Here is a 26,545-nt window from a genome sequence, read left to right on the forward strand (position 1 = left end):
ACATTATTCCTTTATAAATAATGATGACTATATACCACAGAGCAACTCTATGAGTTTAAACAACCATTGGGATTTCCTTTTTTGTATTTTTAAGTAATTTACTGTCTTCTGAATAGGATTTATAACAACTCAAAGCCAGCATTGCTCACAGTACATTAAGCCTATGAGACAGAGTTGGTAAGACAGCATAGTGTTTTTACTTCAGACTTCTATTTTACAGTGTGCATATGTTTAATGAAATATGCAGCACTTGAACATGATTTATTTGTACCAGTGTTTACTATGAACATTTTTGAAGGTGGGAAATGACACCCTGAGGAGCCATCAGTGCTCGTTATTTAGACAGAAAGCAAAACACGTATGGATTCATGAAGTTGAGCAGGGTCCATGAAGAGCCCAAAGCATCAAATTCAAGGGACCAACTAGTCACTCTACATCAGTAGTGACTGGAGGCATCTGCAGATGAGATCTGTGGACGTGCTGTGTTGAACTTAGCTTACAAAAAGACTTGCTTTCAGCAACGTTCACTAACTAATTCAGAATGATTACTTTCCCCTTGAATGAAATGTATTGTATTTGGCAGTCTGGAAGCCTGGGAAAGGTTATTGCAATTGATGTGAAGAGATCCAATGCTCAATTGGCTTTTATGAACAGCATGGCATCATGAGGGGATGGGGAAGAGATTCTTCCCTAGTTAACCTTATCTTGGGAACCTGCCTATGGAGAGTTACTGTAGCATGCAGGTTACAAAACTGATAGATGAATCAAGAATCCACTCGCATGAATCCATTAGATGACTTCAGCAAGCCATTTTTTCCTAGTCTTGAGCTCCTTAATTGCAAAATGGCAGTACCTCCAACTTACCTTCATTGTAACAGCACTACACAAATGCTAGCTATTATTATTATTAGGTATATAAGGTCAGTGACCCACTTGCTAAACAAGCACAAGCTGTACTAAGAAAACGCTAGTCCAAGAATTGGGGCAATTTACTTGCCCGAAACAGACATTTGTTGGGTGAAATGTGTCAAATCAAACTTTAAAACTAGTTTATTCTCAAAGAGACATTTGGAGGTGGTTTGCTATTGCCTGCCTCCATGCCATGATCCTAGTATTCCTTGGAGATCTCCCATCCGAATATAATCAGGGTCAAGGCTGAGAGTGTGTGAATGGCTCAATAGTGTGAGTGCGGATCTGAATCTGAGTTTCCCAGTCCAACATCTTAATCTCAACACTACATTGTCTGTCAGCCCTTTTACTTATATGGATATAAAAGCAACCAAGCAAGCAGTTCTCTATCAAACTGCTTACTAAGGAAGATGCCCCTTCCACTTTTACAGCATTCCAACCAACGACACAAAGACACGAGGATAACTGACAGACACTTGGCATTTACTTTTTATTTTAACATTTTTGATAGGTTAATTTGAATCGTATTAGACTTCTCATGTTTGGATTTATGGTTTGTACCTCTCCCCCTCTCAAGTTGCTAGCTGTAGCCTATACAAATCCCAAAGGATCACATGCCTAGTTGATGAGGATTGAAAAATGATTCCCTGAAACAGTATATGCTGCAGCTCCTAGGTATCCTCAGTGTTGCAGTTTGAAAAGGTTTTCCCCAAAGGAGCATACCCATGTTTACTATTCTGTTTCAGTTAAGCAAAGACACAAAGATTTTAAAAATGGGTTTCCCTTGTCTGAAATATGTAGCCTTCCCCAATGTTTACTCTATATTGAAATGCCAAAAGAACTCATTCTCTAAATACAGAATGAAGTCACAATTGAGGGCTGTAAACAAAGCCCAAAACACAAAGAATTCACCATATTCACTGGTGTAGTGAGGGGGGGACTGAGGGGGCTAGAGCCCCAGGCACCCTTTCCTGGAGGGCGCACTGACCTCCCCATCCCGCAACTGCACTCTGGCCAGTTTAGGGTTGCAGCACAGTTAAACACCATCGGTCAGGCCTCACTCCACTTCAGAGAGGAGAGACCCACTTATTGCTAGCCTGCAATTTAAAGCTGGTCACAGAAAACTGAGCCCTAAAAGCTGACTTGCTCTAGTTTTATACTGTTGGCTCCGCCCTCAAGCTCCACCTGACTGGAAGCCTAAAGTTTAAAGCTGGACCTGGCCAGCTGAGGCCTGCAGCAAATGAGCTTCGGAATTCCAATGGAGATCAGGCAGTGTGGCTAGCCCCGCACCGAACTCCACGTGGAGGTGGGGGGGTAGGGCAAGTTGGGGGGGGGTGCAGTTAGTGAATTACACCCCTGACCATATTTCATGCTGTATAATAGGCTATCTGCAGTGGTTCCAAGTACCTCAGTTTGTATCAATACATGTGAACCCTGGTCCCCCCACTATGCAGTTTCCATCCTTTTTTCTTGCTTTGAACAGGACTTTTATTTTTACTTCAGACATTGAAATCCTAGACATGTGCCTAATCTGTTTATGTGTGAATCCTGCCTGTCTTAAAAGATACTGCCATTGCTGAGCCCCCTAAGATTATACTTGTCTTTGCTGTGAAGATATGAAATCTGACCCCTTGGCTTGTGTATCTTAGAAAGAGCTATGAATTCTTGACATGTGCTTGCTAACTGCAAAAAAGGAAACTATGAGGCAACGGCTCAGTTCCTTCTTCAACTTGCCTCAAGTTTCTTCAAGCTACATATTCCCAGATTCTCACCTAGGCCAGGGGTAGGGAACCTGCGGCTCTCCAGATGTTCAGGAACTACAATTCCCATCAGCCTCTGTCAGCATGGCCAATTGGCCATGCTGGTAGGGGCTGATGGGAATTGTAGTTCCTGAACATCTGGAGAGCCGCAGGTTCCCTACCCCTGACCTAGGCTATACCATTCAATGCTCCAACGTATGAAGACTGGCAAATACTCCACCTTATTTATGCAACCCCCTCTGATCCTCCAACCAGTTCAGGTGAACAGAAGAGTCATACATATGAGGAGAAATCAAAGGGAAGAATCGCTTATGGTCCAGCGGCTAGAGAATGTAAATATGTTAAAAAGCTGAACAGTTAACAAGAAAGACAAGGCAAAAGTAAATTCTATTACTTTCATTTTATTCAATAACAGATGAAAATGCAGTTTGTCTCCCAGAAAACACTGCATGTGTTCCAAAGTTTCTTTGCATACAAAGGGTGGATTAAACAGAGGGAGACATGCCCACCCAGTGTGCACTCTTCAGACTGCCAGCAGCAGTACCAAACCCGGTACCACAGCACTCTACATGAAAAAATAAAGGCCCTCAAGCAGATGGGATTTTTCAAGCACATTTCTATAAGCATTTTATAATCTAATAATATGAGAGGAAAAATGACCCCGAAGTTCTGTAAACCTGACTGGAATGCAGACATCTGTTCTAGTTAAAATGTTTCCTGACTAGGGTCCTCCAACCCACTTTAAATATTTATAGTTTTTAACTAGATTAAAGCATTATAAGAGAGGTTTTATTCTCAACAACCTGTGACTGGAATTGGTGTGCCAGCTTTTTCCAGTGTTGTCCTAAAAACGAGAACCATGTTTCGCAGCACAGTCCCAACTGTTCATATACAGCCTTCACAGAAAACAGATCCAGAAAAGGGGGGGGGGGTCCTGTGGGAGGAGGAGAGTCTCTCCCCCTGGAAACAAGCACATAGTGTAGTTAAATCCTCAGGAAGTGAATGGCTGAAAGAACCTCCTCTCCCAACTCCTCCTTCAGCATTAGCAGCCTGAGCAATTACCGAGTGGAACAAACCCTTATAACACCACCTGGTGCATTTTTCAGCCGTTGGTCTTGCTCCCAGGCCTGTCATGGCTCATTTAGATAGTACAGTGCATTCGCTCTATAGGGCTATTCTCAGGGACCATGGAGTTCAGGACATAATGAGATACAGAGATTTTTATCATGAAGTGTAATGTAACTGTGAGCCACAGAACTCATGGTTTGGTATGTGAAGACTGCTTAGTACAAAAAGAGGGGGGAGGGCTTAAAAGACAAGGTGGAATGTAAAAACAAATGATCCTGGGTTAAATATGCACATTTTAATAGCCAAAAGAAAACGTATTCTAGCGCAACAACTTTCAGTCCAGGTGGATGAAAAGATTCTTAGTTACATGCACTTTATCGGAGATCGGATTTCCCTTTTGCACACTTACCACAATACACCACATAGATTCAAATTTACAGTACAGCTAGCTCAAAACTAGAATACAGATGACCAGTCTTTGTCATATGAATACACGATGCCACCTTATACTGAGTCAGGCTATCAGCCTATCAAGCTGAGGGCCTAGCAATAGCTCCACAGGGTTAAGGAAGAGGGCCATTCATACCATCTACTACAGTGGTGGCGAACCTATGGCACAGGTGCCAGAGGTGGCACTCAGAGTCCTCTCTGTGGGCACGCACACACAGAGTTTATCATGTGGGGGGAAAATCACCCCCCCCCCACACACACACATCTAGGCTGGCCTGGGCCGGGTGCCTGTGCTCCAGGTGGCTGCTGCCCGGGGGCGGAGGGGGGAGAGAGGCAGCAGAGATGCATGTGGGACTTGCTGGAGGCTACAGCAGGCTGGCCCCTGCTCAAGGGGGTTATTCAGGTTAAATTGCCACGTTGCCATTTTGTGATAAATAAGTGGGTTCTGGGTTACAATTTGGGCACTCGGTCTCAAAAAGGTTTGCCATCACTGATCTACTATCTCTATTCCTATAAATGGGTATGGTTGGGATTGTATTTATTTAGGTTTATATACAGCCCCGACCTATACACATTCATGGATCTTTGAATGAGCTGCTATCACTGCTAAATAAAATATTTAAAGAAAGTGATATACCTGTAGCTGTATAAGATACAAAATGGCAGTCTAACTTCAGTGATGTCAGCGGGTAGATCACTTAAAGCAGATGGTATTATACAACCAAAATAAAACACACCGTATCATGACTGTGTGAAGCTGCTTCAAACACCATTGGTCTCCCGGTCCTTCTAGTTCACTGGCTGCGTCCCTTCAATAAACCTTTGGGTGAAATGTCGAAGGAACTGGCTTGTGTTGGGATCTAGAAGCGCTACACCAAGATGACTCAAGAAATTGAAAGCAAACTTTATTTTAAGATATATCTGTATGTCTGTAGAGTATTGATTTGAGATTATGCATACATACCAGGATTTAGTTATATGAACATTATCAAAAAACAAAACACACATACATAAAGGTGATTTGTAAGACAATTCTATTCAGGTGCCTTTTTTGCACAACCACGTGGTTCAAGGCCTGACTAATTTCATAGATTTCTCCACTGAGACAATTCACTCTCAATCAACAGACCAATGAACGAAAAAGAGAACCTTAATTTAATTTAAAATTTTATATGACATTGGAGTGATCAATGTACCAGGATATATTTCTCAATTCTTGAACTCTTGATCCTTAACTCACCTCATCCTTCCAAGATTCTCAGTTAAAAATCATATTTTTTCTAGTCAGCTTACAACTCAACCTCCTTCACTCCTAGATTCAATCTCTCCACTCCTCCTTTTCTTCCTTCACCCCACAAACTACAGTCAGTGGAATGGGACTTGACCATCACAACTATCTTGAATATTTTTTACAGGGAATAGTTTGCACTAGTATAGAGTTAGTAAATATCATGTGATTTATATCTATTGTCAGTTCTGATTCATAGGGGCAAAGGATTTGCTCCACTGTGGAAGGGTAACAATCCAAACAGACGTCTAAAATATATGTTCAGTTTATATTTGTTCTGGCCACTAAAACCAGCCCAAACAGAAAGATTTTATAACATTTCCCAAACGTTTTTGGGTTTACGCCTTGGCAAGTCTTAAGTTTCAGATGTATATCTATTCCCTAAAACTAACTAGTTAATAACACGTTTTCACTGAAGAGTCATGATTTTATTACACGCTCCAGAGATCCAAGTTCAAAAACATTCCAGGATATACAATGCAGGCTGCATATATGTATACATTTTAATAAGAAGGTTTGGCAGAGCAATTTAGCAGGCAAATGCATAGCTGGAGCATGGATTATAAAGATATATCTCAAACAGCTTTGGACTCCTGCTTTAAGAGTTATTCTTCCCCTCCCCCAACAAACCACCTCTCAAGGCAGGCAAATTTATGGCTCAATTTTTTTTTTGGCATTAAAAATAAAAAGTGTGGGGTTTTTTTTGTTTTGTAAAAGAAAGCAGACTCTCAGTGTCTCATTGCCAGGTATTAGGTTGCTGAATATAAAAACTTGGAAGCCTGAGCCAGTTCAGGCTCCATCTCTAAGACTCAAAAATGTCTCTCCAACATATATAGGCGGTTTTTTTCCTATCATAATTTCTCTCTTCCCCCTCTTTTCCTCAAAAAGCAATGATGTTAACAGGAAAGCTGAATATAAATAATGGCTCACCAAACCAAAATCATTGTTAGCTGTGCCAATAAAAATGTTCCTTCTCTTCAGGGATAGCTAAACAACTAATAGTGCTACTAATGATCTGTTGGCAGGGCTAGCCAATGCAGCGCTAAACAGATAGCTCTCTCTGTCTCTGAAGGTTGCTAATTGATTTACTTCCAAGTAAATCAATGGGACTCACTTCCAAGTATATAGGAATTAATGGGCAAATTAAAATGGGAAATCAGAACTTGAAACTGTGCTTTCTGCAACTGCAACACTATCCTTTCCCTCCTAACTGATGCATGCCTCCTCTGAATTGCCATCTGTGCTCTTAAATGCAAACAGGGCCGCTGTCTATGAATTTGAAAATCTCAGGAAAACTATGTAATACCAAGATTAGTACTAACAGTTTGTGTGAATGTAATGAAAATATGAGATGGTGGTAGTAGGGAAATCAGATTCCTACAAGAATCCTCTGTGGCTGACACCATGCAATTTTCAGCAATGGTCCTTAAAATCTGGAGAAAAACAATGGTATTGGTGGGGAAAGTTACCTTTCAATAATGACTCAAACAGAGAATAAAACGTTATTGGTTATTTCAATGAATTAAGAAACTTACTTCATCTCTAGAACCTCTTCCAAATGTTTCCTCCTTTCAGCCCGCAAGTTGGTCAAGTGGGTTTCTTTCTCAGCCAGAGATTGTTGGGTACAGGAGAGCTTCGCTTTCATAGATTCCAGTTCTTGTTTCACTTTCTCCATAGCCATCATCAGCTCTTCTACCTAAGGGAAGAGAACACATGCAATTAAAAAAAAAGTTTGTTATGCACCACAGCCACTGAACTGCTTCGACCTCAGTGATAAAAAAGGAAACCAGGGACAAGAGTTATGCAACAATCCATTTCCCCATAGATTTAGTGCCTCTCTGAATTCTGATCTTACCCTATGTGTTGATATCAATAAGGATTACTATTTCCATGAATGAAAAGCAGACTTCAAAACACCACTAGTACACCTGTGGTAATTTAGTGCAGTATGTCACTTTATTGGTAGCAATTAAATAATCTACACAGAATTTACAATTTACAAATAGGCAGTCACACTAAAACTTTGACAGTGGATGAAACCTGATGTTGAAACAGTCAAGGTCAGCATTTCAGCAACATTATATGGGTTGCCAGATCTGGACTGTGAAACAACTGGAAATTATTGGAGCCAGGGGATGGCATGGTTTGGGGAGGGGGCTCAGCAGGATGTAAGGCGATAGAGTCCACTATCCAAAGCAGCTATTTTCTCCAGGGGAACTGATCTCTGTCACCCGGAGATCAACTGTAATTTTGGGAGAGTATGAGAGTATCACAAAACAGTTAACTTAATTAAGACAACTTAACTGCAGCTTGATTAATTTGTACAAACAGCTAAAACAGCAGCTTTTAGATGATCATGCGACAAATGTATACGCCAATGGTAGGTTCTGCATTTTTATTCCAGTCTTCTTTCCCAGAGTTCAGAGAAGCAAGCACAGTACTCCTTTTCCTATCTTCTTCTCACAGCTACCTTGTGAAGTATGTTAAGCTGAGAGATAGTGCTGGCCCAGTAAGCTTCATGGAATAGGTAATGTGCCTTAGATATTTGTATTTCCAGTCACATTGTACTCCCATTTGGTCCCAACTGGGCACAGCAAAGCATTGTTGGATACTTCAGAGAAAAAAATCTTAACACATTTACATTTCAGTGATTTAAAAAACCCAGGAAACATTTCAAAGTAAACTGAAATGTTAAGTAAATCCAATTAAGCTTCAGTAATGTACTGCTACAGGTATCTTCACAAAGTGATTAGGATCTGGCCCTTCACTGCCTTGCTGTACAAGCCCTATCTGAACCAGCAACTTCAGCCTCAATTAATGACACACTGTAAGATTAGTCACTACTCAATTAATTCAATGGTTGTGGCTGAAAGGGTTACTTTGCTTCGTTAGAAGTAGCAGGAGACATGTAAAAGAGCCTGTGTCTTCTATTTTTGTTCTTTAAGGACCCAGAGAAGGACCTGCTGACATTCAGCATGGTCACACATATAGAATAGCGGAGGTACAGCTTGGTGTCTTCTGAATAAGACAATATGTGTCTCACAAGCAATGATCTATCCATGAACTCCATCATTTTAATTGTCAGGAACATGTGTTTTACTATGCAACAGTCTTACGTGATAACAATCAAGGGATTGACATAAGCCATGGTTGGCTGAGAGGCTGTGTTTGAGGGCAGATCATCTGCTTTGCCCAGGTTTAGTCCTTGATATCTCCAGTTTAAAGACCATGGAGAGTCATAATTTCTCAGAGATCGAGGACAAATTTTCCTGTAGATTGCGGGATGCCTCAGGAGGCAATCCTTTTTCCAATGTTATTTGTCTACATGCAACCCCTTGCCCAGCTGGTCTGGAGTTTCGAACTGGGGTGCCATCAGTGTGCCATCAGCTTATCTATTGATGGGAGACAGGCTGGACACCACCCCAGAAAATCTGGCCGAATGTCTGGGAGCTGTGGTGAAGCAGTTGCATCCGAACAGACTGAAACTAAATCCATTGAAGATGGAGGTCCTGTGGCTGGGTCAGAGTGGGGTTGTTTACTGTCATTGGAGGAGGTGACATTAGCACCTTCACCTTTGGTCTGTAGCCTGGGTGTGATCTTGGATGCCTCCCTACATACAGAGGCCCCAGTTGCATGTACAGCCAAATTGGCTTTCTACCATCTTTGCCAGGTGAGGCACCTAGCTTCCCTGTCTGTCCCTCTCTAACCTAGCCACAACGATCCATGCAATGGTCACCTCCAGCTGGATTACCATAATTCGTTCTACACTGGAGTTCTACACTGGGGTTCTCTTGAGGCTGCTCTGAAAACTACAACTCGTCCAGAATGAAGCGGCAAGGGTCCTTATAGGGAACTCTGCTAGCACATTTCTCTTGTGCTATGCCAGTTGTACTAGTTACCAGTTGAATTTTGGATCAAGTTTAAGGTTCTGACATTAACCTTTAGAGCCCTGAGTGGTCTGAGGCCCTTGTATCATGGGACTGTATCTCCCAATATCACCCTCGGAGAGCGTTCAAAAGACATCTGGCTGCCCTCAACCAGGGCACATTCTCAGTCGTGGCCCTGTTTGGTGGAACTCTCTGTCACCTGAGACCTGGGCCCTGTGGGATATAGTGCAGTTCCATAGGACCTATAAGACAGAGATGTTCCACCAGGCCTATGGTTGAGGCAGCTACGGTTCTACCATCTTGGTGGCCTTCCTTCCCCCTCCCTCCTTTTTAGGTAATTTTAAAAATTATTTTTTCCTCTTTCTCCCTTTTTAGGTTCTGGAGATAGGAGACTTAGTTTTCAGCTTGGTTGGTTTTTCTACTACATGATCTCCCCCCCACTGGAAAACTTACTTGGAAATTTTACTGATGCCAAAGGTTTTTAAATTCTATGTTAAGTGTTGGGTTTTAATTATTATTGGGCAGAATTTTATTATATTGCGTATTGTTTGTATGTAAGCCCAGCCTTCAGCTAAGGTAGGGTGGGATACAAGCCCAAAATAAAGTTTTAAAAAAGCTGCAACCAGTAAGACATATTAGAAGCACAGGTTTTAGTAAACATATTAGATAACAAAGTACCTGTGTGGGGTGCCAGAAAGACTGCCACTGATTTTTTTTTTTTTAAAGTTCAGCTATACCATACCTTGTTTTAGTTTTACACAGCTGTGATACAATAGTTATTCAGGAAAACTAATCATAAGAAGTGGGAAAATATAGTTCAGAACAACCTAGGAGCATGTCCAAGCATACTTGAACAATATGGATTATATCACCTGGGGGACTTACAGCATTTATTTATCTATAGATCCTGAAGGAGACAGCTGGCCATATGTGCATATATGACAATGCATGAGGAACTGGTGTAATATCTGCAGACTGGAGAAGCTTGTCTGATTTAAGGGGGAAGACAACCCAGGAATTACAAAACTGGTAGAGCGCATTAAAATTTGTTTTATTGTTGGCTTTAAATACTTAGAGAAGATACACACAAATCTCTGCCCATGTGAGTTTACCAAGAGAAATCGTACCATGCAAACCTGGTTTTCTTTTTTTGATAAAAGACACTTGTTGAAATAGGAAGGAGAGTATTTGACTTCAAAAAGGCTTCTGAATTAGTCCTACACAAAATCCTTGAAGGAAAGCTTGAGATAAGTGGGCCAGAAAGAACTACAAAGATTGGTATGGAACATAGCAGGAACAGCTTTCTTGGTTCAATGCTTCATTCATATCTTGTATGGAGGAGTGGAAACTACATTTTTCAAATTCAGATAATACAAAATACAGAGAAAATGCAGACTTAAAATTATCTCAAACTGGAAACAGAGATAATCCTAAAATGAATGTAGATTGGGACAAGGCATTATTTACTGAAAATATATATTTAAATGCCTAAGTATAGGATAGATATGGGGGGAAACAACTGGATCAGTAGCAGACACATTTAGGGGTCATGGGATATAAAGAAATGAACACAAGTCTAAAACTTGATGTTCTGAGACAAATGGCACTTTAGCCATATTAACAGGAGCACCACATACAAGTTTCTGTGAAGCTGGAATTTATTCATCTAAAGTACTACAGATTAAATAAAGAAAGATGTTGACAAGTTGGAATGGGATTCAGTACTACCAGAATTATAAAAGAGATTTAAGATGGAAATCTTGTGAGAAATGCTTAGATACTAGTATGTTTTGCTTAAGTCGACACTGAGCATATAACAGTCTGTAAAAAACTGACCAGATTTGAAAAAGGAGGAGGGACAAAGCTGAGAATTGAACAAGAACAGTATATGGAAGCCCATCACAGGAAAATCAGATTAATTTTGATTATAACAGCATTTTAGCAAGTAAATAAATCTACCTATGGTGTCTGCTGAATTTTCTATCTGACAGGATGACTCAGAGAGGAGGATTCAACTATATGATCCACTGGGCTTCTTCAAAGCCCATAACTACAGATATCAAGTTCAAAACAATCAACCCATTTAATAAATGTGTCTGATTGATGCAGAGAAAAATCTTGCTCATTCCACAATATTTCTATTCATTAGTTGACCTGATCAAACAAGGCTTATCTAATTCATGACACATCAGCTTGCTGTGTCTCTGACAGTGATGCCTGCCGACAGGTGGCATCTGGGGATTCACCAGAATTATAGCTCATCTCAATGCTACAGAGATCAGTTCCCCTGGGGAAAATGGCTGCTTTGGATGGTGGACTCTATGGCATTGTACACCTCTGAAGTCCCAGTCCTCCCCAGGTTATATTCCCAAATCTCCAGGAGTTTCCCAACCTGGATCTGGGAAGCCTATCCTGCCATCCCCTGCCAGTGGCTGGGGGGGGGGGGGGCAGGCAGTACCGTAGCGCCAAGAGGGTGGGGGGGAGTCCATGACGCACCGGGCATGCACCATTGTAGGGGTGTGGCGAGGCTTTTCTGGGGCAAGGGCGTTCCGGGGCGGGGGCACAGGGTACACAAGTGTCCTGGGCGTAGTTCCCCCTTACTCCGGCCCTAGGACCAGGCAACCCTAGCCTCTACCTGTGGCCCTCCTTCAATGTGAATGAACCAAATTCCTCTGAGCCTAATATCATTAAACTATTATTCAATCACTTATATGAAGAACCTTGGCATATTCATCCTAAGTGTCACCACTCAAGCTCCTGGTTCTCAGAAGCAGAAGGTACTTTAAAAATCTGTCATCCTTACAAGCTACTTAGCTACATGAGGGAATTTTGGGGGGTTCTATAGATCACTGCAGATTCCCAAGAATGGAAAGACTACATTCAGATGCCAAACACCGTTTGTTTGTACCTGGAATGAGCACAGCTTTTTTGATGTGCTTGTGTATGGGGAGAAGTAAGCAACCATGGCAAGGGAGCCCTGCTTGTGCCTATCAAGGAGAAACCAACAGACCCAATTTCTATGACTAGATTGGATGCAAAATGTATATGCTCAGGCTGAGCTCAAATATGCAGTCTAATTGTCCAAGTTCCACATTACAGTGGAAAAACACATTGTATGAAGTGCCAAGCATGGCCAGATGGTTTACTTAAAATCACAAGCTAATAAAAATCTTTACACAGATTAACAAAAAATGAATTATAATTCCACTGCAAATCCTGTTTTTCTAAGAAAGTGTTAATATGTTTTAGATGCTGTCAAATATTACAGCCAATACATTTCTCAACTGCTTCCAGCAAATACATTTTTAGCAGCTTTCATCCTATGCTAACGAATATCCAACCAGCTATTCTGAAACTTTAAACTGAAAGACCGCACAGTGTTGGTAGCTCAAGACACACTGATGAAGAATGATCTCTGAGTTACTAAATACTGGTATCCTGTCTTCTTTTAATGCATTTAAAAAAGAAAACACTTGCTTTCCTAGTAACAGAGCTGCTAGCAGCATTCTGATTTTGACTATGAATACCTATATATATAAATGCTTGTGTGTTTGATATATTAAGACTGGCAACACCAACCAGAAATAGCTTAAATAAAGAAGAAATGTAGCTGCTCATTATTCATTGTAAAACTGGGTATAGAGAAACACTGCTGGTCATGGGGAAGGGTACATGTACTATTGAACACTCTGAACGCTATTGAGATTTCATAAGACATTGTTTGCAAGCCCATCTTAGCCGTCATGAAAAGTGTATATCCTTGCTACCAGATTAACACATCTACCTACTTCTAGGTACTTCTGGAGGGCTATATTCTAACTGAGTGACCTGTATCCAACCACATGGTCCAAAGACTTCAGAGCATAATGTCTTTGGTTTACTGAGGAACCAGATATAATGAAATGGTTGGGCAGACTATCAGAGTGCAAGTGGAGAAAAACTTTGTGAATATGACCAAACACAAGTGAGAGCATGTTATTGTGCCTGCTCTGTGGTAGTGGCAGCAGCAAAGTGTGATTATTTCTCTGCTGCACCATGCAGAGGAGCTTTTCTGGGTCATGAAAGGACTTCAATTAGAGTCCTTGGAGAGCATTGACCCAGAAAATATACAGATCAGCTGTGATTTCCTTGAAGTGCGTGTTGAGTTTAATTGCTCATATCAGCCTCAATTTAGATGCCACAGGTTGGGTTCTATCTCAGGACACTACTGGACTGCAGGATGGTCCTAATTGTACAGACAAATTTCAGTTGATGAACCCTAATGAAGTGAACAAACCACTTAGAAGTGTGGGGCCCACAGTATCTAGGCTCAACTCTTGCCTTGTGGCTCACAGTATTATGCCAGACTAGATTCACTGATTGAGTCTGTGAGGTAATAAATGCTCTCCGCAGGAGGGTGTAGTCCCAACTGCCTTGAAACAGGCAATTATGAGACCCCTCCTGAAGCAAGCATCCATGGATCCAAACAACCTAAACAACTACTGCCTGGTGGTCAACATTCTATTCGTGGGAAAGGTGGGTGAGCCACATTAAAGAACAATCCACAGCTCAACTTCAGTTCATTTAATTGTCAAAAACATTATGGAAATAAAGAAGAAACTTTTAGCATGGGGAGTAATCTCCTCACCCTAATATTTCTAGCTAAGTAGTGCTCCGCTACTGATTCTAGGCACAAGGATTGGCCACTACGGTTAATTTTTTTCCGGAAAAAAATACTTCTTAGCTAATTGGCTACAAGTTTATTTCACATATCAAGATGGATCACTAAAGGTCAACCTAAAAATTATGCATACTAAATGATTACCTGTGAGTCTCTCATTCACTCTTAATTTAAAGGCACTTAAGGGCCCAGATTAAGATCAGGACAGTGTTATGGGGAGAGGGAGGGCTCCCGCTTCTCCCTGTGCTGTTTTCCCCACTCAAAATTGTTCCAGGAACATTATTTGCCTCATTGGGGAAATGCATATGGAAGCATTCAATGCATGTGCAGTCCCTCTGACCAGACAAATAATACCCCACAAGATCGTTTCAAGTTGGGGAAATGGAGGGAGGACGGGAACCTTTCTTCCACCCACACTGCAGCCCCAATCTGAAATGGGCCCCAGAGGAACTCACAGTGTTGTACTGCTGCAAGCCCCATGGTAATCACATGACAGATATAGCTTGACATCTGGACCTAAGACGAAGGACAAAGAGAGTTTTCTGAAACTAAACACATTGTTAATCTAAGTTTCTTTGTTTTTTTTTTTTTTACCTCCCATGGACATGTAAACAGCAGGACCAGCTTGGTCAGGAATATCAAAATGTATATGGTCTAGGGGGCCAGTTACAATCCAACCTGTATTGAAATCTACAACTAGACTCTTCAGATAGATAAACAATGTTAGTAAAAAATGCCTGTTCACTCGGTTGGAACTAACATATAAGGATCACAATAAAAGCGAGGCAGACACAAATAAGCTATTAGAGAAACAGCAAACATTTCAGTGGTACCATTTGTCTGCCAGAAATGGGCTGGGGTGAGATGATTTGCTTGATACAGAAATTATGGGTACCTTTTTTTGGTGCAGTACAGAGTGCACAAAGAAAAAATATAAATATTTAATACACTAAAAAAAATGGCAATTTCCTCTACAGCAACTAAGTCTTTCCTGCTTAAACATGCCAATATAGGTGTAGACGTGTATGTAGGGAAATATGCTACCAGAGCAACCTTCATAGTGAGACAGTATAACAACTTGTATATTTCTTGCTTCTGTGTAAAGTATAAAAAAGCTAAATTCCTACCCTGGATGCAAATAGGAATCAATTTTTTCAAGTCGGACTAAGTTGCCAGACCTGACGAGGAAGACTTGCAGCTGTAGCTTGTTAAAACAGCTGGAAAGTGAAGGAAGCCATGCAAATAACAGACACAGCCTTGCTGGCATGGGAGAAGTGTTCCTGAAAAGAAAAAGGAGCTGCTCTGTGGTCTCTAATCCACCAGACATTTGAACCAGGCCATGGGAAAATGAAGAACTAAGCAACTGAACTCCTGGCTTTTACATAGGTCTATATATTGGCACCAAACATTGTAACTAGTAAGAACTGTTTTCAATCCTTTCCTGCTCCTGGATCACTAGTTGGATAATGCTGCCCTGTGGCTAAAGTAGCAGCTTATTTTACTACAACTCTGACATTTTCATCCAAGTTATAATCACTGCTCCATGTGAAAGATGGCAGCCAAACATGCAGCAGATAGACTAACGTGTGGGCAAAGTTAACTAGGCAACTAGAAGCCCACTGGAAAGCTTCACAATACCTCCAGCTGTTAATTTGCATTACCCGTATATACTCACGTATAAGTCGACCCGAGTATAAGTCGAGGCACCTAATTGTGCCTTGAAGAACTGGGAAACCTTACTGACTCGCATATAAGTCAAGGGTGGGAAAAGTCCATGGGGAGGTGGGCCGCTGAGCAGGCAAAGGAGCCGCAGTTAGGGGAAAGAAGCACCCCAGAAGCCTTTGGGAGGCTTTTTAAGGAGGGGCGAGGTGGGTCTGGGGAGAGGGAATAAGCTAGGGGCCGTGGAGAGTGAACGGGATGGGAGGTGGTGGAGGAAAAGGCAGAGGAGAACGAGGCACAGAAAGCAGCTGAAAATGGGCAGCAGAGAAGAAGACAGGAGACAGCAAAGCAGACAAAGGCTAAGGCTTAATTTCAGAGAAGCTGTCTGTCGGGCAGCCTGACTCTATAGTTATCTTAAAAGGGCAATGCTCCAAAGGTTGCTTAAGCAATCTTTGGAGCATTGCCCTTTTAAGAAAACCATAGATACAGGCTGCCCGACAGGCAGCTTCTCTTAAACTAAGCCTGTGTCTGGCGGGAAAGGAAAGAAACGGTGAGTTAGTGAGGGGGCCTGGCGGCACAGAAAGTGGCTGAAAGGGGGGCGGCAGAGAAGAAGGCAGGACAGGGGGAACACCACACAAGAATTACCTGTAAGTGGGACCTGCGTATAAGTCGAGGGGGGCATTTTTCAGCCTAAAAAAAAGGCTGAAAACCTCGACTTATGCGCGAGTATATATGGTACTTCTGGGAACAAGACTTCACATTTGTAAGTGTCCCAATGAAAAGCAACAGTATTCTAAAAAACAATCCCCGCTCCAAGAAGCCAGTCGATCTGTATACAGAATACAACTTACCAGACTTTTTTTAAAAAAGTATTTTATTGGTGTATTTGAATAAGGGCAGTTTTGTACCTCAGTTCACATATTATTCTTCTGATGTGGACAACATGACTGCTCTGCTTATCTTGGATTCTGAAGGAGAGAGGGGGCTCTCCTGCACCCTCATTCAGAGCAGTTTGTGGACACAGGGGAAGCTTCTGGGATTGGCACACTCTTATCTTGTGGCAGACTTATGGTGAGAAGAAAGGAGTGGGTGCTGCCGCCACTGTCTCACTTCCTCAGAGATCATCCCTTAAAGGCCTGATTAATTGACAAGACCAAATTTTGATCAGTGGGGCAGACAGCTAAGAACACCCATACTTTTCAAAGGATTTTGGTTCTTGAGTAGTACTCCACTTGAAAGGCTGCCTTTATACTGATATTCCCAAGGCAAGCTTTGAAATGGATTAGACACATTTTCTTCCATTTGCTACTCAGCTGGTGAAACAGGACTGAACTAGATGGTCTTTGATGGCTTAGGGTGGAGTAATGGTGAAGAGTTAATATTTACGTGTGTTTGGAATCTGCCACAAGTTACCCACTGACACCACAGATCACAACGGCCACAAGGAAAAGGAAAGACAACAAAACAGGGCCATAGAAGGTTGGTCTACAAAAGTTACAGTAGGAAAGATGGGGAGGGAGAAGGCAAACACAAACGAGACTTCCTCATACCTTGAGCCATTTAAAGTCTAAATGATTGATCTCATACATTCTTTCCTTTAGCAGCTTCAACAGGCAATGGGAAGCAGAATGGCGGAAAGCAAGGCAAATAGAAAAAAGGGGAAAGCATGCAATTAAAAGCAGATTGGTCAACTTAAGAATTTGTACATTTACGACAAGCACAAAACTACATAAGTCTAGGACTGATGTAACAATTTTAACAGACAGCCCAATCCAGAGCCCCGGATGGGTGGGGATGGCACTGCCGCCATGCCGCTCTACCACTTCCAGAGGGCTTTTTGGTGGTGCAGGAAGGTAGAAAAGAAAACATATTCCCTGCCACAGAAAAGCCCTCCATAAGGCTACAAGGACTTGCGTCACTGTCAGAGCCCTGGGCTGCAGTGTAACTAACCACAAAGTCTGGGTAGAAGCTGACTAACATCAGCTCTATCATCAGCCATGCCAACAGGCCTGGCAGTGATGTTGGAACACTAATGCTGTGCTCAGCACCGCATCTGAGCATCTTGCAGGGGGAGGCCCGTGGCAACTGCAGGCCAGTTTGTTTGCCCCTCCACTGGGGTAAGTGCCCTGGGGAGGGCAAATCTGCTGGTGTAGGCCTGCACCACCTCTATGAGCAGATCTGCACCCCCATCTGAACTGGGCCATAGAAGACTTTCTTAAAACACAGAATCCAAACAACCACCTTAATTTTAGTGGTTTCACTCTGAATTTTCAAGGAACGCTCCTTGCAAAACAAATTAAGACAATCTCCTATATCTTACAAAACTTCATTTTTCTCAAAGTGACGAGCAGGAATAATTGATACATTCCCTTCACTAGGAACAACACCTTATTGCAAAACTATCAAACTATGCAAAGTATTGCAAGAGAAGGCAGAGAGTTATTGAAGGATTGCTAAGTCACTGAGAAAGCCAGTTCAGTACAATTTTAAAGCGATATTTGATTAATTGATGGCATATTATTTCAACTCTGAACATACATATGAGCGCATTAAAAAAGCCAGCGTGGTGAAACAATTTGAGTGTCACACTAGGATTGGGGAGACCCAGATATGAATCCCCATTCGGCCATGGAGGTAACCTTGGGGTGAACATACTTTCTTAACCTAAACTGCCTCATACAGTTGCTGTGTGAGGATAAAACAGAGGAGCCTAGAAAGACATTGTAAGACCCTCTGTGCTCCCATTGGGGAGAAAAGTGTTAAATAATTATTTAAAAGCAATAAATACATGCAATTTTCACCTTCCGTAGACAGGTTGAGAATACAACATCCATCCAAAAATATACAAATCACACCACAATCTGCACAACTAATGCTGAACATGCTTCAGAAAGCTTCAAGTGACTATAAAAGAATGATTTCCACTAAGAATACTGCCAAGAAGATTCCTGTCTCAACCACCACTAATTTTTTTAAAGGAACAAAAATAATGAATTAGATTGCATCTTGTTCATCAACAGTTTTATACTGACTCAGTTAACTGGGGATTCAGAGTACAAATCATTTCTTTTAAAAGTCTGGAAAGTGCTGAAATTGTTAGAAGAAGAAGAACAGGAAATCCAATAGGTGCATTTCTCACATTGCCGCTGTTTCAATGGAAAAAGACAATTGAAGAGGTAAGCAGGTGTGAATTGTTCAATCAAAATTATTTTTAAAACTTTAATAGGTTAAAGAAGGATCCATAAAACATTTTAGTCAGTGTTTAATCACACTATTGGAAAGTTATACCAAATCAGGATCAGTTCTTGAGAGGACACCATTTAGGAGGACACATTTTCACGTTCAGAAGAAACCTAAAATTAGTATTTGGATCAAATGCTTAAGGTGATGCTGTCCATATTATATTAGCATACCAAAAATGACTATAAGTGTGCAGACCTGTTTTTCAGCATGTGACCTGGCTGATTCTTCTTGTGCCAGAACCATTTCCCGCTCTGCTGTTATTTGCACACTTTCCCTCAGTGCCTCTTCCAGCTCCTCAATCCGATCATCTTTCTTATGTAGATTGTCCTGGAAAATGATGGGAGACCACATGAAGTAGCTTGCACTTAAAAGTGCTAGAGCAAATCCACCCAAGAGCTATGCCACCTACAAGTCATTCTGCAGTGATGAAATTCCACATCCACTTTTTCATCACACAAAGGAAGAACGAAGATGTATTAGAGAAAGAAGAGTAGGAGAAGGTGAGTGTCACAGCAAAGAAGATAGTTAGCAAAGAAAAGAGATCAGTGGGAGTAGATTTATGGTGGCTTTTTCAAAAAGATCAGTTAGCACAGCTAACAAGCTATGTACAAAGGACACATGCAGCTCCACAGAAGATTAGTAGACAGATGATGCGATAGAGCAGCTAGTATTTGCAAATTCTTCTCATACGCTCGCACCTTGATAGGCAAAATACACCCAAAGAAGGAGTGCAACTAGCAGTTAGTAATTTTTTCAGAGAAAAAAACTCCCTTAATCAGAATGGAGAGTGACACAGAGATCTCTCAACCACTTTTGGAATGTCTTCATATTAAATTAACATGGAAAAGAATCTGAAAGCCTGATGAAAAAGCCTGATGGGGAAAAAAAGGCCAGAGGATAAAAAAAAGTACCATTTGCAACATTCAGCTTTTTATGGTTAGAGTCATAAGCAAGGTGAAGCCTCTCTTGCATATTCAAGCCAGGTTGTAAGGGAAAAAATGTTTATCCTTCGAAGTTTGTTAAAAATGTAAAAGAATGACCTCAAATGTTAAGAGCTGTACTAATCTGAAGACCGTGAAATCTATTCAACACAAGAATGTGATAATTTCCTGCTTGTGAAAGAGTAACTGGGATACAAGAATTGAAACTTGCTCACTGTAATAAAATCACTATCTACAGAGAGCCTTAAACTTAGCTCAAACTCCAAACAAATGATGGAACCTATGGCATTTTGTCAAGATCTATCCAGTTTGGTTACTAATTTAAGCACCGACTGTGGACCCCCCAAAATAGTAATCAGATATTAAAATAACAGATATGGTAGGCTTCTCTGAAATTCTAAACTAGTATTTCATGTAGTAACTGATAAGCCCTAAGAATCAAGGAAACAGCACAATTGTTTCCTCTGAAAATCCTCTCAAATGATGAACCATTCAGATTCTGATGAACTGAGACATAGGTAGTTTGGCACCCTTAATTCTGTTAACTGGTACAACGTAAAATGATCATGACATCTATGATATCCATCTTAATGCAGCATGATAACTTAGTAAACTATGAATGATGCTATCCAAGTTCTAATTCCTTCTTTCACTATAGAGAAGTACTTAACTGACAAAAAACAGTGCAGATCCTTTATGTACAGATAAAAGGAGTAAAAAGACTTGCCATTAGTGTATATTAGAAGAGGCAAGAGCAGCAAGTAATGAAGCCAAAACACAGGAAGAGTGTCCAATTATTCTGGGTAACGCCCCCACAAGGATCATGGGCTGTTGTTCCAAATAATGATCATTTTAGCATCAAGAAGATTGTGCTTACTTCCTACATCTTCTGGAGCACTGTTGATTAAGTCCTTTTAATGCTCCCACAGGTGCTTAGAGTTAGAATTACCCTGCCCAGTCTGCTTGAGACAGACAGTCCTGGAAAATTATAGTGTAAAGTTCTAATTGCCTCAGACATGGAAAATACTCATTAGGTCGTCTATGTTATGTCAGAATCCAGACTGTCATGGTCGGAATCTTCAATGTTGTCTCCAGTTCTGATTAGAATACCTGTCTGGTTAAAGCTGATTTGAGTAGCTGTACTGAAAAGGAAGCAAGAATGCATAGCTGTACCACATATTTCTGTGTGCATTTTTCACCAATGCTAAGCAGCAAATATTTGTAAATCAAGTTAACACAGTAAGTTTTGGCATTTATAAGAATTATGCATATGACGTGATTTCCCTGGCAGATTTTAGAAAGCGTTACTTACAGCCTAACATTTCAGTTGATAATTAAATTTTTTTAATCTAAAAGCATGTTTCAATTGAATCGAAAAGCATTCAATTCAGGGGTATAAAAACAACTCTTCTTGTACTGCTTTACAGTTTTATGGAAGTTTAAAATATGAATCAAACAGACAAATATTAGAAGCCTTTGATTCAATGGATGGAAAATAGCAGAACGGATTGTGAAGATTTGATTCTTTTATAAGTGCATTTATGTTACAATTATGCATTACAAATTTCATGAATATATACAAGAATGTGATAAGAATTGAGCACATTATTGCTTAAAATGCTATTGAACAAACTTTTTGGAAACTGACATGTGTTACCAGAAAAATATCTTCATACAGTGACACGGTTGTTAATAAATCAGACTTGGAGCCATATTTTTCTGTTACAAATGTGATGTTTTATTCTCCTTCTGGGTAAAGTCAGGGAATTCATCCCTTTTTTGTTCTGCAGTGAACCATTCCCCCTGATCCAAGTGAATGACCTTGTCACAAGTTATTCTGCAATAGCCACCTTTAGGTAAACAGAAAGCTGCTCCAGTTAGACTTATGTTGAAAAGCTTGTTGTTGGTAATACAGAACATCTTATTTGACTGAGCCTGACAAATGGTTCTGTTTTTTATAAGTTGGATTCCTTCAGGGAAATATGGGAGTGCATTTGAATAGTAAGACCCTGAACCTAAAATCACACCATGGGGGGCGGGGGGGGGGGGAAGCTTGACTATAAAAGCAGATTAATTTAAGATGACTCCCCAAACAAAAGGCCTCCTCCCACCAGCATCTATCTTCCTTGACCCCCCAGCTCACAGGGGGTATACACTGCCACAGAAACCATGGCCTGTCATGTTGCCTCCACCCCCACCCCCCAGGCAGAAGTGATCCTAATGACCCAGTTGTGCAGGGAATGTATTCCTCTTTCTTTCTGTATTTGCTAAGTCAAAAAAACACAAAGGAAGAGAGTGCACCTGACAACTCAGTGGCACAGGAAGCCTCCACCCCACCTCAGCCAGAAAGTTCAGAGGAAGAATGCACACCCAGCAGGGCTCCCGGTATGCAGAACCCAGCTGATTGGGCCAGGCTGTTTTGCCTCTCTGAAAGGGCAGCAGAGAAAAAGGCAGGGTTAGCGCTAGTCAGTTGAGGTATGGGAGTGGTGACTCCCACATAGTACAGCCTGCCAATACAGAATGGGGACAATTTTGCATACATTCATATGCAAGTTGAAGACAACCCCTTGTTTAAAGTAAAAAAAACCTCTCTAAAATACTTTTGATTTGATATAGTTTTTGACTACTAAAGGATATTGGCGAGTTATATTGATAGAGCAAAAGGCTCCTTTGTGAGCCTGTGGGCACCTTTGGAATTCTGTCACAGAGCAGTGGGTACAATCACAAAATGGCTGCCACAGGAGGTGGAGTCAATCACAAAATGTCAGGTATTGAGCTTGCATCTAACTCTAAGAGTAACTCTTAAGCATTTCAGACAGAAGCTCTATTTAAGAGGAAGCTTATTAATCTGCACAATCAGAAGTGTTCTGTACCACCTAGCTGCACCTACTTTCTAAAAGCATCAGAAAAAGTTTTGACAGGCACTATGATGCCTATGGCAAACCACTTAGGGCAGTGATGGCGAACCTTTTCGAGACCGAGTGCCCAAACTGCAACCCCAAACCCACTTATTTATCGCAAAGTGCCAACACGGCAATTTAACCTGAATACTGAGGTTTTAGTTTAGAAAAAATGGTTGGCTCCGAGGCGTGTGTTACTCAGGAGTAAGCTTGGTGATAGTCGGTGGCTTTGCTTTGAAGCAACTGTGCAACTCTTTGAACGGGTGAATCATGACTCTAGGAGGGTTGACTCAGAAGGAAGGCACATTGCCAGCAACCGAGCTTATTCCCAGATCATGCTTCAGTTCTTTGCATGAAAATCAGTGGGGTTTAACAGCGCTTAACAGGGTTACCTGTACTGCTTCCCCAAAACTAGGTCTTAGGTTTAATGCTAATAATCGAGCCCAGCGGCCCAGGCCAGCCTAGATGTGAAGGGGGGGCGATTTCCCCCCCACATGATGAACTCTGTGCGTGCCCACAGAGAGGACTCTGAGTGCCACCTCTGGCACCCGTGCCATAGGTTCACCATCACTGACTTAGGGGAACCCTGCACTAGAAATTACGAGGAGAATCTCATTTTCAGACAAATCAGAAGGACCAAAGCATTTTAAACTATGTTATATTCCTGGAAAAGAATACATTTTGTGGAGAAGAAAACAGAAAATGACTCTATATCCTACTGATTGCTTAGTCTGTTAATCTCAACTTTATGCAAAGCTGTTTTAGGCACAAGCAAAATGAGCAAAAATGCAATCCATTTTTCTACTCCTGCTGAATTGAGATGTTATAATGTTTGTTATTGCTTCATTCTTCCTTCAAATCCTCTTACTGTGTTTTCCAAATGTCAAGTTTCCATCATCAGAAACTCCCCGTACAAATGAACACTTTGTTACTTGACTCAGGAAAAAAGAAACCACATGCCTATTACAGACAGTGCAGTAAGGATTTGGAAACTTGTTTATTTGGCTGGATTGCAGATGGCCAGTTTAAGAAAACAAGGATTGTATTTTTAAGCACTATATGATGAATTATTAGTTCAAGCCAAAACCATAAAAGCCAAAATTATTTGAAATTGGTGCTTCTGTGTACTAACCCGAAACTCAATAGTGGCTGCATACAACGTATCAGTTTCCTTTTATGCTTAATTTTTAAAAAAGGAGCAGTAAATGAAAAGAACTTGAGTTGGATAAACTGCCTGGGCCCAATCTGAAAGAAGACAAGGTGTAAAAAAATTGGGGGGGGAGGGAATTGTCTTTCAGTACTCTAAATACGTTCTAATAAAAAGAGAAAATCTCAGGCTTCATTTAGGCATCATGGTAAACTATGGTGTGAGCAAACTGCAGTTAGTTGTAATCTGTGAATGCTGATGGTTAAAAAAAGCAAAGTTTATTGATCTGCACCAAGCCACAATTTCAAACTAGATTAGTCACTGTACTAACTGCGGTTTGTGAATATAGGTGTCATAACATACTGTGATGGACAACAACAGAGGGAACATTATCAAGAAAGATGGCCTCACTTCTAGCTAGCAAAGACACAGGAAGCATACAAGCCAGAGTTTACACACCTGCCAGAATTTATTTATTTACATATTTATGGCCCAGTGTTATCCCCAATGAGGCCCCAGCACAGTATGCAGCACCATTCTTTCTGCTTCTGATTTTATCCTCACACCAGCTCCATGAGATAGTTTACAGGTACAAGGTGGCCCTTATTGGCATACAAAGATAGTCTACAGTATGATTAACCCAAGGTTACCCAGCGAACAGCCACAACAGAGTGGGGGTTCAAATCAAATCTGGGTCTCCCAGACTATACTTTGAAACTCTCACCACTACATGATTCTGCTGTTGCAGAAACTCAAAAACAATGGTTTGAGGAATCTGAATGCAGTCTCTGCCAAGAAACAACAGAACAGGCAATTGTGCCTGCTAATTTTTTTTAAGCCTTTTAACTGCAAAATGAACAAATGGGAGGCTAAGATTTAGAGCTATGTAGAGTTTCATGGTGTGAACAGCTATGGGCAACCTGATAAACAAGCATGCCAAGAAACTTGGAAAAAAGTTTGCATACTAATGCCCAATAGTTAAACAGATGCTGTATATGTTTTCCCAGCATGATTTCACTGATCTAGTAAGTGTCATCTGTTTGCATCCTATGGCATGGGCACATTTACTGGATTATCAATTGTGTGCACAAACCAGATTAATCTGCAGGGCAAGGGTTTGATGGGGGTCTGCCTTCCTTTCTGTTCAGTAGCATTCTGAGGTTATTGCTCACATGCAACACACAGCTGTAAGCAACAACATGTGGAATCAACTCAGACTTGAATGAATTACAATTATCTTAGAGTGCCCCTTGTAGTATTACACAGAAACCACAGAATACACTCAAGCTGGAAAAAGCTTTTTTAAAAAATAAATGCACCTTGAGTTACTGAAAGAAACTGGATGTTGTGACTGAAAGGGAATCATTACATGCCATACACATGACAGAGGTTTCGCACATGGTGTTTACGGTCTGATAAAATATGATTTTCCATTATGTAGTTCTTGGCTGCAGCACAAAATGTTTCTCTACAGCTCCTCTCTTTTTCATTCACAAGTACTCAACAATCTCAGTCTGTGGGATGAAAACAGGCAATGGCTATGCAGTTCACACAGCATGGACTATTGAGAAAAAAATTACTGCTAATTTAAGTGCCCACTCCTTTTTGTTCAGACTTCATGAGCATGGTTTTCTTTCTGATGCAAGTTTAAACAAAGAAAGGAAGGAAATAAATGTTGTAAATAAATGTACTGAAGTTTGGTGAGATGCAAATTATTTAAGCAGTGTGTGTGATGCTCAAATTATGAATAAGGGGCTGAAATATGGAACAAAATTTATCTTTTTTTACACATTTAGATTAATTTTACTCAGTCAAGCAGAAAGGAGATGGAGCATGGTTAGGAAAAAAAGTATGTATGAAGAAGAGCAAAACATGCTCCACATTTTGTATTAAAAGATAAATTACCAACTTATTTGGCATGACCTCTATAGTGAAAGTTGAATAACCTGAGTATCAAGTTTTATTACACATTTATGTTAATGAGTCTAATACTCGTTAGTCAAGAAATCAAAACACTACATTATCTACTTGGAAGAGGTTTTCAGACACATTGACAGAAGAAACTGAAACCAGCGAAAAATTCTGGACCTTTTACATTTCTTCAGAATTGTTGCTGAATCTGTTAGAAGATTCTATACGAGTCTAACCTCTCAGCCATTGATGTGACCAAGTATTATGAACGTAGGATTCAACCCTTTCAGCGCACGTGCAAGGTAGAATGGCAATCCCAAAATGAGCCAAGTTCCCATCAGGCTCATAATTCAGTTACAAACAGGGGTCCCCAACCTTTCTGAGCCTGACAGCTGGAATTCTGACACAGCACATGGAATGCAGCCACAAAATGGTTGCTACAGGAGGCAGGGCCAGCCGCAAAATGGCTGCCATGGCTTACCTTCAATCTTGCAGTGACAGCTCTTGTGATGTGGTGGCACCTGCTGCCAAAGCAATGTTTTTAAAAGTCTGTACAATTCAAACTCCAATACCTAATCAGGTATTGTTTTAACATCCAGCATGGTGAAGAGTTCTGGTGAGTTCCAAACCCTGAACAATGTTTTCTGTCAATTTATTTGATACTAATAAAAGTTATTACATGGATTCTGTTATTGTTTTGACTTTTTTGCTTACTCTGGGGT

General features: G+C 41.0%; 1 protein-coding gene across 9 annotated transcripts in view; it reads right to left on the reverse strand.

Annotated features, from left to right (window-relative positions):
- Positions 1–26,545, reverse strand: part of ERC1 (ELKS/RAB6-interacting/CAST family member 1) — a 214,022-nt gene that overhangs the window by 89,172 nt on the left and 98,305 nt on the right. For 7 of the 9 annotated variants that reach the window (XM_048499842.1, XM_048499841.1, XM_048499840.1 and 4 more), the window contains 2 exons: positions 19,120–19,251; positions 7,011–7,171 (listed from right to left, as the gene is read on the reverse strand). In XM_048499842.1, the coding sequence (XP_048355799.1) occupies positions 7,011–7,171; positions 19,120–19,251 (293 nt within the window). The remainder of the gene's footprint in view (positions 1–7,010; positions 7,172–19,119; positions 19,252–26,545) is intronic. The other 2 variants (XM_048499846.1, XM_048499845.1) reach the window with 1 other exon arrangement.

The sequence above is a fragment of the Sphaerodactylus townsendi genome, linkage group LG06, assembly GCF_021028975.2.
Source record: "Sphaerodactylus townsendi isolate TG3544 linkage group LG06, MPM_Stown_v2.3, whole genome shotgun sequence".
NCBI classification, from domain to species: Eukaryota; Metazoa; Chordata; class Lepidosauria; order Squamata; family Sphaerodactylidae; genus Sphaerodactylus; species Sphaerodactylus townsendi.